Source organism: Hemicordylus capensis, chromosome 2 (assembly GCF_027244095.1).
Source record: "Hemicordylus capensis ecotype Gifberg chromosome 2, rHemCap1.1.pri, whole genome shotgun sequence".
In the NCBI taxonomy this organism is placed as follows: domain Eukaryota; kingdom Metazoa; phylum Chordata; class Lepidosauria; order Squamata; family Cordylidae; genus Hemicordylus; species Hemicordylus capensis.
This window is the reverse complement of record NC_069658.1, coordinates 353,274,135-353,286,842: the sequence shown is the minus strand read 5'-3', so window position 1 is coordinate 353,286,842 and position 12,708 is coordinate 353,274,135. Positions and strand designations below refer to the sequence as shown.

The 12,708-nt window shown below is 45.2% G+C and overlaps 1 protein-coding gene across 10 annotated transcripts in view; it reads left to right on the top strand.

The window, feature by feature from the left end:
- Window positions 1-12,708, top strand: part of RAPGEF6 (Rap guanine nucleotide exchange factor 6) — a 244,713-nt gene that overhangs the window by 36,894 nt on the left and 195,111 nt on the right. For all 10 annotated transcript variants that reach the window (XM_053300758.1, XM_053300756.1, XM_053300752.1 and 7 more), the window contains 2 exons: window positions 7,065-7,135; window positions 11,936-11,992. In XM_053300758.1, coding sequence (XP_053156733.1) covers window positions 7,065-7,135; window positions 11,936-11,992 — 128 coding nt within the window. The remainder of the gene's footprint in view (window positions 1-7,064; window positions 7,136-11,935; window positions 11,993-12,708) is intronic.

The window sequence follows — 12,708 nt, the reverse complement described above, 5'->3', positions numbered from 1 at the left end:
AAAATAATGCATGGTGTGGAGAAATTTTTCTCCCTCTCACTTAACACTAGAACCAGTGGTCATCCCATGAAATTGCCAGGAAATTTGGGACCAACAAACGGAAGTACTTTTTCACACAACACATAATTAACATTTGGAATTCTCTGCCACAATTTGTGGTGACAGCCAACACCTGGATGGCTTTAAGAGGGGTTTGGAGAACTTCATGGTGGAGAGGTCTATCATCGACTACTAGTTGGAGGGCTATAGGTCATCTCCAGCCTCAAAGGCAGGATGCTTCTGAGTACCAGTTGCAGGGGAGTGACAGCAGGAGAGAGGCCATGCCCTCAACTCCTGCCTGAAGGCTTCCAGTGGCATCTGGTGGGCCACTGTGTGCTGGACAAGATGGGCCTTAGGCCTGATCCAGCTGGGCTGTTCTTATGTACCCATTATTCTGTCTCCCATACGCTTTAACTTCTACATAATCCACTGAGAGAGGTCATCCATGGGTATGTGGTGTCATCAGTATGTTGATGATACCCAGCTCTACCTGTCATTTATGTCAGCTAATACCAGGGAGGCAGTGGATGTCCTGAACTGATGTCTGCAGGCTGTTCTGGATTGGATGGTGGCAAACAGACATTCTTAATCCAGGTAAGATGGAAGTGCTCTAGGTCAGTAAAATGGATTATCTTAATGGTGAGGTAAATCTGGTCTTGGATGAGGTCACACTCCCCCTGAAAAATCAGGTCCGCAGCTTGGAGGTGCTTCTGGATTCGGCACTGTCCTTGGAGTTTCAGGTGGTGGCAATATGCAGGAGTGCCTTTTACTAACTAAGGCTGTTATGCCAGCTGCAACCCTACTTGGAAAAGTCAGACCTGACCTCAGCCACTCTTGCACTGGTAACATCCAGATTGGATTACTTCAATGTGCACTATTTGGGGCTTTCCCTTGAAGACTGTTTGAAAGCTTTGACTGGTCCAGAATGCTGCTGCAAGAATGCTCGTGGGTGCTAGTCGCTTCTCAAGTATTACATCCATACCAATGTTTTTTCTATTTTCCCTCCAAATCTGTGTGCATAATGAATTTTGTTCTGAGAGGCAGTGTCAAGGCAGAGTTTGCACACATGCATTAAGAATAGGGCCTTCCTGATTCAGCCTGAGCTGGATCTGAAATTAACTGAGCGGACATCAAAAAAGTGTGTCTGTGCACACATGCGCATGAGGGAACACTGATCCATACTATGGTAGTTTTAATTGGCTGCCAGTTTGCTTCAGGGCTAGATTCCTAAGTGCTGGTTTTGACCTTTCAGGCTGTATACGGCTTGGTACCCAGATATCTGTCAGATCATATCCGCCCATACAAATCTGCTGTTATCTCGAGCCCTGCTCATGGCCCCACCATTGACTGAGATTCAATTGGGGACAAGAGCCAGGGCCTTCTTGGCTGTGGCCTCTTGGCTCTGGAATGTCCCCCACCGAAGAGCTTTGCCATGCTCTTTCCCTTTGGGTTAAAATTTTATATCTTAAAACCTACTTGTTCAGAGAGGCTTTTTAATGTGTTTTATTTCAGCTGGCTGGGTTTTTAATTTTGATTGGGTTTGTTTTGATTGTTTTTATTCTATGTTGTATTTTGTTTTGTTGTGTTAATTTTAATATTACTTTTATTGTATTATAGTGAGCTGCCCTAAGCATTATTGTGGTGGAGAGATGGATATAAATATTTTTTAGTAATAATAGTAATAAAACCTTAAGAGGTAATAAAGCCACAAATTGGATATCCACTTAGGGCACTCATAACACATGCAAGATATATGTTTTTTGTAGAGCATTTCTCTGCCACATGAAGGCTATTTCTATTCAGGTGTCTGAGACAGGCCAGTGACTTGACTAGGCTACACAGTAGTTTCATGGTCAGATTAGATATCTTGAACCCAGCTCAATTCTTGTGATCTCAGTGGTCTTCTGTAGGACTGAGTAAACTGGAGGGAGAAGAGAGTATGTTAATGTTGAACAACCTGCACTGTACATCCATGTTAGTATTTTGCTAGTTCTCCTTCTCTTTTAAGTAATATAGTTGATTCATTCTTATACTGCATTTAATATAAGCATTCTTTTAAGAAGGGCCTCTTATATATTAAATTCATTTTTCGGAGTATTGCTGCCATATGCTGGTGTTAAACATTGTATGAGATTACTTTGTCTTCCCACTAGATGGCCCACACAAGCCATAGTTTAAATGAGAAAAATATGGTAAATTCAACAGTATTTGGGAGACATTCAGCTGCTTGTAAAATGCTGCCATGGAATAGTGTTGTAGTTAAAAATGGATTTGCTAAAACAGTCAGGTTTTTAAAAACATTTTTTAATATTGGGGAGAAACTAAAAAAAAAAATGCATGTGTAGAGTATGATAATGGATTACTTACATATGAATGTCCTGTTTAACTGAAAAAAGACATCAGTTCAAACAATTGAGTGTGTGTGTGTGTATATGTATATGTATGTGTATATATATATGTGTGTGTGTGTGTGTATAAATATAATGCTTTGGAAAATGCAAAGTACCAAAATCTGCTTTATTTCTTAAGCTAATGATTTTTGTTTAAAATGTTGGAAGAGAACTGTACATACTAAATGAGCTTGCTAGTTAGGGGTCTATAGATGTTTCATATTTGCTTTGGAAATGTTGAGTTGGTAACAGCTAATACAGAAATGGTGACTTTGCTTCCAGTATACTTCTGTTTGATCCCTTCTGGATCTTTTCCTGTTTGTTCTGCAATGATAACATCATTTATTTAGCAAATAATTTTTCATCTCAATAGTTTTAAAATGCAAACATTTGGGTCTGAATTGGCAGAATGTTAGCCCATGACTAAGCTTCTGTGAACAGAATTGTTATCCTCCCTGTTCTTAATCTAACATGTAAATGTAGCAGCCAACAGTAGTTTTAAGGTGCCAAAGTATCTATGGACTGGTTTGCATGAGACTTCTGCTGGCCTCTTCTACTTTTGTTCAGAAGAGTGTGGGTGTGCATATCCTCCCCCCCCCCCATTATTGCATGGGGGCAATTCTGCATGTGGATAAAGTGTTTCTTTTAAAGCTGTGTTCAAACAAGCCCAATAAGTACCACAGCATTTGGAAAATCGATGCTCAACAGAGGATGCACAGCTTCTGAGACTGTGGATAATGAGACTGATGTTGAGAGGACCGATTGGTCATTTCCCTGCCAGAAGTATTTGTTTCTACACAAAATGAAGGCATTTACTTGTCTATAGATTCATTCAGCGAAAGCTGCCCTGCCCTGTAGTACAGCGAGTTGAACAAGAGTTCGGAACATGACTTTATTGATGGACATCTTAAGCCACTGGTGAACAGGCAACTCTTTGATCCTGGGCATTGTGATTGTGAGAATTCACATATGTCTCTACAACTGTGTGAATTTGCATATGTTTCTCAGCGTTGTAAAGTCAGTGTGGTAGTGACATGGGCCAGGAATCCTGTTCAGCCATTGAAGCTATTTTACAGGGTAGTTTGAAGGAGATGACAATTACTATACAATATAGCAGCTATATACTGTAGTCCTTTTAGTGTTCAAAGCAATTCATATTCAATATCTCAGTAATCCTCAACTCAGTACTATATTATTCTCATGGGGCGGGGAGTGGGAGTTACTTTCCTAAGGCAACCTAGTAAGTTTGTGGCAGAGATGAGATGTGAACTGAGGAATTCCTTATTCATAGTTCAGTTTATTTGCTTTTATAGCATCAACTCTTACAGCCTCCCTATGTGTGATAAAATGTCAGTGCCTATAACTTGATGCCATGAAGTAATGAACATTTTCTAAGACTGATCCTGAGCATAATCTTCTGTCTATCTATTATATTAATTCTCCTCGCTGCAGAGGCGAGGCAGCGGCAGTGGGCCCAGCCGGAGACTGGGGCAGGTTTGGGAGGGGGGAGAGGTAGCTGGCCCCAAAGAGCTCTCAGTTGCTCTGTTCAGGGGTTGGCTAGTCCTATATAATAAAGTCCTAGTGTGTGCACCCGTGTCTCTGGTGTCTGCGTCCATGTCTCCCTCGGCTGTTCTGGGCATGCGCGCCGCGCATGCCCAGAACAGCCGAGGGAGACACGACCGCAGGCACCAGGCTGGTTGGCTGGTTGGTCGGCCCGGCCGAGGGGAGGCCGGAGGCAGCCACAGGGAGGCAGCGGCGGCGGCGGCGGGTCCAGCCCGGCCATGGGGAGAGGAGAGGCGGCGGCGGGTCTGTCCGGCCCGCCCGCCGAAAAGGACGGCGGCGGCGGGTTGACAGGCGGCACTCTTGGTGGCAGCGGCGGAACTCACCGCCTGCCCAGAAGGCCAAAGGTGGTGGCGGCGGGCAGCACCACCACGGAGGCCCCCCCACCCAAAACCACCGCGGGAGGCGGAAGGTCCGGCCGGGAGGAGGCGGCAGGGGAGGGCGGAGAAGGCAACTAGTGCCCGTTATTTCAACGGGCTGAAAAATACTAGTCTATATATGATACGCTAAAGTTGTACATGTTGTACAGTTGTACAACCCACCCACACAGTGCTTTACCAATTGGAGGTTGTAGAGCAGAAGCACTGTGGTGATTGGGCAGTGGGGATTCCATATGCAGATAAGGAAGAGGAACGGGTAGGGGGTGAGTGAGTGGGGAGGGGGTGAGCGGGAGGTGGAGAGGGGCGGGAGGAGGAGAGGCCAAGTGAGCGGCAGGGAGGGGGTAAGAGGGTGAGCGAGTGGCAGGGAGGTCAGGAGGCTTGGCGATGAGTAGATCGAAAGAATGCTATTGAGTAAATGATAGACTGGGAATAGGGGTGTGCCCAAAGCGTGGTTCAAGCACTTGGAGTGATATTAGACAGGGAACTTTAAGGAAAAGGACAGCCGGTGCTTACCTCCTTGCTGCCACCCCTTCCAGCTGGGGCAGCACGCATCCCAAAAAGCTCCTTGTGCCGTAAGCAAGCACATGGGGCCTGTTTGTGTGGTCAGCCATGTCCGTGCTGATGGCACGCAGGGCTTTTTGGAGATGTGCACCGCCCCAGCAGGAAGCTGGAAGGGGCAGCAGATAGCAGGTAAGCACCCGCTCTCCTTTTCCTTAAAGTTCCCTGTCTATTTTCCCTACAAGTGCTCGAACCGTGGCTCAGGCACATCCCTAACGGAAAGAGCCATGAAGAAAGAGTATATGTAGAATGATGCTTGAGGAAAAGGAAAGGGGCAGAGGACATAGGTATGTGAGGCACGGAGGAGTTGATCAGCGTAGAATTAGACAATAGTGCTTAATAGGATGGGAAAGACCTGTATACTGTGGAGGGATAAGGAGGCTCAAAAAGCGGCTCAAAAGAGGCTCAAAAAGTGGGACTTTTTTTTTTTTAAAAGGGGGGCAGAGGGGGAGAGAAAAGAACAGCCAGCAACAAAAATGCCCATCAGTATCTGAGTGGGTGGGGTGGTGGATGCATGTTGAGAAAGGAGGGCTACGCAATGTAGAGCTACTTGAGATAAGGATCTGTGCATTATTGACAGGAAGGAATTGGTCAGGCAAGAGAGTCAGCCAGTGTTGCTAGATCTGGAATCTAGACATTCACAGGTGATTTCTGTCAGTTATGGCTTCTGCCGTTCCTGTAGTTCTGTGACCTGGCAAGCCCCAGGGCCAAAACGTAGCAAGAGACAAGAAGCAGTGGGTAGTGGTGGAGGAGCTGTATTTCATACTGTGATCTGAACTATTGTTTCCACTGCAGTCATGGAGTACTGGAAACATTGTTGGGGGTGGGTGGGTAGAGGACCAGCAAATGCATATTTCTAAATCTATATGTATTGTATTGGGAATTTGTGTGATTGGCTAGGAACTCTTATGGGAGATGTCAGAATGCTTGCTTTGAGGAGAGCATCCAAGGCACACTCTATTTCATGGGTAGGTTTGGGGTTTTTTTGACAAAGGTGTCAAAGTATAACAGCTTTTTCATATGCTTGTTATAGGAAATGTTAATAAGTTAAACACACATCAGTCATGTCTTCCTAGTGAAGCAATATTTCTGTTGAGGAAGAACATGTTGACAATAGATGTTGCAAAGGAGTAATATGTGAGATTTAGGTTTTTAAATATTCACCCCTGGAGCTCTAAATCAGATTTTGGCTAATAAAGTGCTCTGACAAATAGCTAACATCAGCTGTAGATAAATGGCATTTTAAGCAGTAACTTTTCTTTGGTGGTCAGATCATAACTTTGCTTCATGAATTGTGAAGCATTATATTTTACAGTTACCATAATCTTCTGCCACATTACTAAAAGTCAGTACACTAATTTCAAGGCCATTGAATTGCAAAAGCCTCCTCCACCTCCCACCCCACCCACGTCTTACTCAGTTTTCAGATATTATGCAGTGCTGCCTTCTGATTTGATAAGGGATTGCATTTTTACCTATGTAAGTTTAAATTTGTTTGAATAGCCTCATCCTGTGCTCTGTTGCACAGTTGTCTGAAGGACTGGCTCTGGCACAAGTTAACAACTTGTCTGCTTCACCTCCATTATAAGCTTACTTTGCTTTACACTGTTGTTATTTAGAGCAGTGTTGTAACACAAGGGCAGTCTGAGTGATCCCTTCTTCATAGTTGTGTGGTAATGATTTGGGGGTCTTTGGATACATTTAAATGAGTCTGCCCCCGTGCCTAGAATGAGAGCTCGTTAGATAGCTTTATAACCAGTCTTACATTGCTAAAATCAATTCTAGTTTTTCTGGCCTACCATTGTCTGAAGGGTTTTCATATTCTGCCGTGAGCTGCTACAAAGTGTGTGTTGCTGAATTATTTTTGAAAATAGTATGGTTTAATTACATTGCACTCTTATTCTGCCTTTCCTTGGCACTTGGGGTGGCATAAATGGATTGCCCCATACCTTTATACTCACAACAACCCTTTGAGGTAGGTTAGGCTGAGAGGTAGTGATGGATCTGAGGTCACTCATTGAGCTTAATGATTGAATAAGATATTAAGCCAGGTTTCCCTGTTTCTGGTTTGACACTTGATGTACTACACCACACTGGCTGAATTGTTTCAAATTGTATTTTTTGTTTTTATTTTCAGGAACTGAGTACTATCTATTACTATCTTCATGGAATGGACATACTGTCGCATCTCAGGGAACATCAATTAAGGTAAGAGCAGCTTATCTCATGCAAATGTGATACCTAGCTATACCTGTATGAGGTCTGTTCTTTGCAATAGGACTTGGCATTGAATGAATGCTTTGAGGTCTGGGGTATAGCACAGGTCTTTGTAGAGAGTTTGAATATGTTTGTATATTGAGTGCACTCTGGTAGAAGCAAACAGAAAAAAAAATAGCATGCAATGTAAAATATATGACTAAACGTTTTTCCTCTTTTCTGTAAGTTTTCAAAATGTCAGCATGTAAAAATGGGGCGGTGCTATATGGCAAGTGTACAGAAGTCTAGCTGAAACTGATGGGATTTCAGTATGCTTACTTTGTGTTGGATGATGTCTATGGTGAATTTTATTATTTTATTTATCAATCAATCAATCAATCAATTAGTCAATCACATTTTTATACTGTCCACAACGTGAATTCTCTGGGCAGTTTACAAGACAATAAAAACCAATAAAAAGATTAACATTAAAATTTAGAATGTTAAAACTATTAAAACACAAAACATAGTTAAAACAATGTCTAATTAAAAGCCTGGGTGAACAAATGCATCTTGACTGCCTTTTAAAAAGTTGTAAGAGATGGGGAGGCTCTTATTTCAGCAGGAAGTGTGTTCCAAAGCCTCGGGGCAGCAATGGAGAAGGCCTGTCCCCAAGTAGCCATGAGACGAGCTGGTGGCAACTGCAGACGAACCTCTCCAGATGATCTCAATGGGTGGTGTGGTTCATAGCAAAGAAGGCGTTCTCTTAAATACCCAGGGCCCAAGCTGTTTAGGGCTTTATAGGTTATAACCAAAACCTTGTACTTCGCCCAGAAACTTATCGGCAGCCAGTGTAGTGAAATGGTCTCTCCGAGATGACCCAGAGACCAATCTGGCTGCTGCATTCTGGACTAACTGCAGTTTCCGAACTACATACAAAGGCAGCCCCATATAGAACTAATTGCAGTAGTCAAGTCTGGAGGTGACCAGCAGATGCACTACTGTTCTGAGGTCGTTTTATCTCAAGAAATGGTTGGGGAGACGTGAAGCTCACGTGCGCGTGCGCAAAAGGCTCCGTGAAGCCTTTTGCACTGAAGAGGGAGTCCAATTACTACATACAATACACGTGCTGGAGGGGGGAAAGCGGCGGGAGGGGTAAGTAAACCCTCCCCCGCCCTTAAAGGAACCCCCTCATCCGAACCGAACCGGCCAGTTCCGGACAGTCTGGAGGCCTTTAGAATGGCCTCCGGTCCGGTCCAGACCCATCCCTATTGCCTGGGAGAGATTCTCCATTTCTGGGAGAGTCTCCGAGGCCTTTTCATCGAGGTCACTTTCGTAAAGGAAGTTGATTGCCTGTATGGGTATTTTATGTCTCCTCCGATCTTTTTAAACTCTTCAGCTGTGGCTGTAGAGTCAGAAAAGGAAAACCAAACACCTCTTTTCCTTCACCGTTGCCGGGAAGGAACTTTTCCAAGCACGTCTCTCCAAACAGTGTTGGTGGGGGGCTTCCTCGGAATCCTGAGAGTCAGTTTGGGTTACATGGGAAGAGAGTTCCTTGCTAGGAACCTCTTTGAGGCTAAGGGGTTAAATTCTGAGCTGCTAGTCCCAGATCTGCTTCCACAGCTTGACCAGTTGGACTGCTGCCTGCATTGCATTCCCAGGAAAGCGCAACCAGTTAGTGTCCGTTCAGATCTGGGTGGCTCTATTGGCTGCTGGATCTATTTCCCTGATCTGCATAGCTGGCTGAGCGTTAGGAGAGGCTCTCTTGGAGTGCTTGAGTTTTAACTCTGCGAGGGCTTTTAAAAAAATGTTAGTGGGTTGCTTACTGTACTTGCTCATATCTTTTAGCTGTATGAACTCCATCCAGACCAAGTTCCTCAGCATGGCTTCTGGGGAAAGTGGCTGGCAGGGGTCTGAGTTCTGTTGACCATCTAGCGTGTCTGGCCACTGCTGCAGTCTTGGCTGTTCAGCAGAGCAGGAGTAAAAGGGCTTTTTAGAGAGATTACTGTTATTGGGGGTGTTAATGTGGTCAGGGTGGGGGACAAATGGCTTCCAAAATTGCTCGGAGTCACGGCCTGCACTGGCCCAGGCCAGACTTTCGCTTTGAGGAATTTTTCTTATAGAACCCAGATTTGTGCCAAATGTTACCTGAATCTCTAAACTTTTAGGAAAATTGCCTAAGAGACACACTGCTGCAGCATCGGTCCCATAATGGATCTCATGTGGTGATTTAGACCTTTAAATCTGTTCTGAAAATCTTCTGGGCACATGGCACAGATGGTGCATCTGTTTGCGTTGCAGACCATGGCTAGAGAATGTGAACGATCCCTCTACTAGCTGTTTACGTGATATGTAGTAATCTGGAAATTCTGTGGGCCTCTGCTTCTCTGCATGGTATATTTAATCTAAGACTGTTAATGCCTCCCACATCCAGTCTAAGGGATGCAGACCTACTTTGGAGTTGGGCTCTGTTCCCTTGTCTAAAGCCAATGAATCTGCTGCTATGTTAGCCACCTGATCTATATCCGCACCTCTAGTATTGGGGTGGGATTGGAAGTGAGAAACCTGGCTATCCATGCCACCACCGTCTTGGGATTTAAGGGGCAAAGGGTAGCTGCGACCACAGCAGCCTCAGCGGATGTCCATGGCCTGAGAGTGGCTATGTCCTTAACGGTGGGTGCTGCTCCCCTGACACTGGCTTCAACATGGGTGAAAACCACGGGAGCTACGGGTCTTGCGAAGGACTCTCTTTCCATGCCAGCCATCTCCTCCACGGACACTGGGTGTGCTTCATCTTGGGGTGCCACAGGGTGCTCAGGAGCTTCCTCCTTTGCCTGCTCCAGTTCCCGATCTAGGTTTTGGGGCACCATAGTGGCTACCACAATACACAGACACAGTGCTAGTGCAAGGGGGAGAGAAGTAAATGGAGAAGCAGAAGGAGGAGGAGACAGTTGCGGTGCTTGCTCTTCCAGTTGCTGTGTAAGACCTTCATTTTCGCTTGGCATTCGCGATGATTAGTTGCATCGTGTGATGCGGGCTTTATCCATTAAGAAGTCGGCTGCAAACCTACTTGCTGTGTGCTCTTGTTTGAGCTGGCTAATGTAATCCTGGAGCTGGTGACTGTGCCTCTAAGCTCCTCTCTAAGTTATGCTTTTAAAATATTGTTCTCAGTGATCAGTAGATCTCTAAACATTTCAGTCTCTTTAAGACGTGAATTCAGTATTGCAACTGTGGCGCTAGTCTCCTCACTGAGAGCACTCGCCTTGTCCAGCTTAAAACTCAACTCGTTCTCACACTCCAAACCATCATGCAACAAACCAGGTTCAACCAACAACCTTCTCCTTTCAATCAACAAGACATAAAATAACTTTCTCACTGGCCATATTGCCAAATGCTTTCCAATTTCTGTGATTACCAATGCAAAATGTAAGCCAAAAAGGCCAAAATCAGTCCAGACGGACACTACCTTCTGAAATGATGAAGCTTGAACATCAAAACAAGATTCTTATGGAGGAGGGGAAGCTGGGCAAAAACACTCTACAGTCTCCGTCCCGTAGACGAGAGACCATACACTATACAGGCTGGAAACCATACTTGTGAAGGTTCCTAACATAATCATGTATTTCAAAGACATGGCAAGCAAGACAAACTGTGCGGAGGACTGTAGGGGAATTCCTCATATCTGCATGGTAACAAGGCGTGAGTCCTGGAATTACTCAGTTCTGCCCTGCACTCAGGTGTGCCAACCCTTGAGAGGCAGTCAGTGGATAGGATACTTAGGGGCATGCTTACTCGTCTCTAATGTAGCAGCAGGGACTTCCTTCTTGGCACGAGGGGACTCTTGATGGTGGGAGATGCTAAATCTCAAGTGGGAGGGTGCTTCTCCCAAATCTTGGGAAATCTGGCGGGGCTCAGTTGCCAAGCTTCTGTGCCACAGCTAGTGGCAGGCTAAAGGCTTCTAAGACACAGTGAGCTGGGTCTCACGATTAGTGAGACCTGGTTTTGGAGAGTGAGCGGGGAGAGCGGGCTAAGCAGGGAGCCCTGGGCGGCCGGATTGGCCACCCACATGATTGCCGGTTCCGTGACAGAGCCAGCAGGGGCTGGGGGCGATCGGCCCCCGGAAGCTCCAGCATGCCCTGCGCAAGCGTGCAAGGCATGCTGGCGAGACCCCCAGAGGTGGGAGGCAGCTTTTTGCCTCCCTTCTGGGGGTCTCCTTATGAGTAGCCGCAGCGCGGAGCTGCGCCACGGCTACTCACGATAAAAATTTTAAAAAGCCCTGGGTTTGCGGAGCGCTCACTCTGCAAACCCGGTTTTAGGGGCGGGCTACCCGCTCAAGAACCACCGGGCTCGCAGCTGAGCCCGGTGGTTCTCACGATTGCAGAAAATCAGGCTAGTGGAGGCTAGCCAGATTTTCTGCAATCGTGTGAATAGCCTCAGAGTGTGTTGGTTGCAGCACCTCTCTAATGAAGTCTACAGGCTAGGACTCTAATGGTAGAGAGAACAAACATCAAACGATACATGTTCCAAATAGGTTAGGAGTGATATTCCCCTTAGGCGATGGGGCTGCTCCGGGAAGAGCACCTGCATGCTTACATGCAGAAGGTTCCAAGTTTCTTCCCTGGCAACTCCAGATAGAGATGAGCGAGACTCCCGCCTGCAACTTTGGAGAAGCTGCTGCTGGTCTGTGTAGGCAATAATGAGCTACATGGGCCAATGGTCTGACCCTGTATAAAGCAGCTTCCTATGTTCCTATGATACAGATATTTTAAATAAAACAAATAAATGATGAAACATTTTTCTTTTTCTTCTTAGAATCATGACTTCCAGTGCACGTTACAAAAGGTACGAGGGAAATCAAGTTCTGTTTTGGTAAGTGTTTAACCCTTTTTTGAGATCAAAACTGAAGGCCTAAATATACATATAACACACATTGACTTACGTACTATGCAGTGTAAAGTGGGTGTTTTAAATTGCCCGCTGCTTAAAATGCCAGTGGTTAGACAACCACTGTTGTGGTTGTCTAACAAACATGCCTGCAGTGCTACACAATAGGACTCTTCCACTACTGCTTACTCTGGCGCGATCACACATTGTGATGCTGCTTGTGTTGTGGCCGCTTGCTTTCCAGAAAGAAAGAATGTTTTAATCATTTGCATGGTTCTGAAAAGCCTATATTATGCTGCACATTATGTAAGCCTTCAACATTATTTAGATTTCCTTAACACAAATGATTAAAAAACCTCTCTCTTTTCTCTGGAAAGCAGGTGGCCACCTGGTGCTGTTTAGAGGTCATGAGGATAGGAGGTGGCATGAGGGAGGCATTACTGAAGTCTGTTTTTAACTGCTTTAATTTTAGGATGCTATTAGTATGTCGTTACATTCTTAATGCTACTGCTATTTTCAAATACTGCTTTTGCCTTAGTTGAAACTTTGACTGAGGAAAGGCAAGTAGGAAGAGTTCAGTTTTTTATGCAGTATGTTAAATAGCAAAATTGTTCCCATACGTGATTAAAAGCAGAGAAGGAAGGAACAAAAGTCTTCTTCTCTTGCCTCTTGGCATGTGCAATGTGACATTATGGGAAATG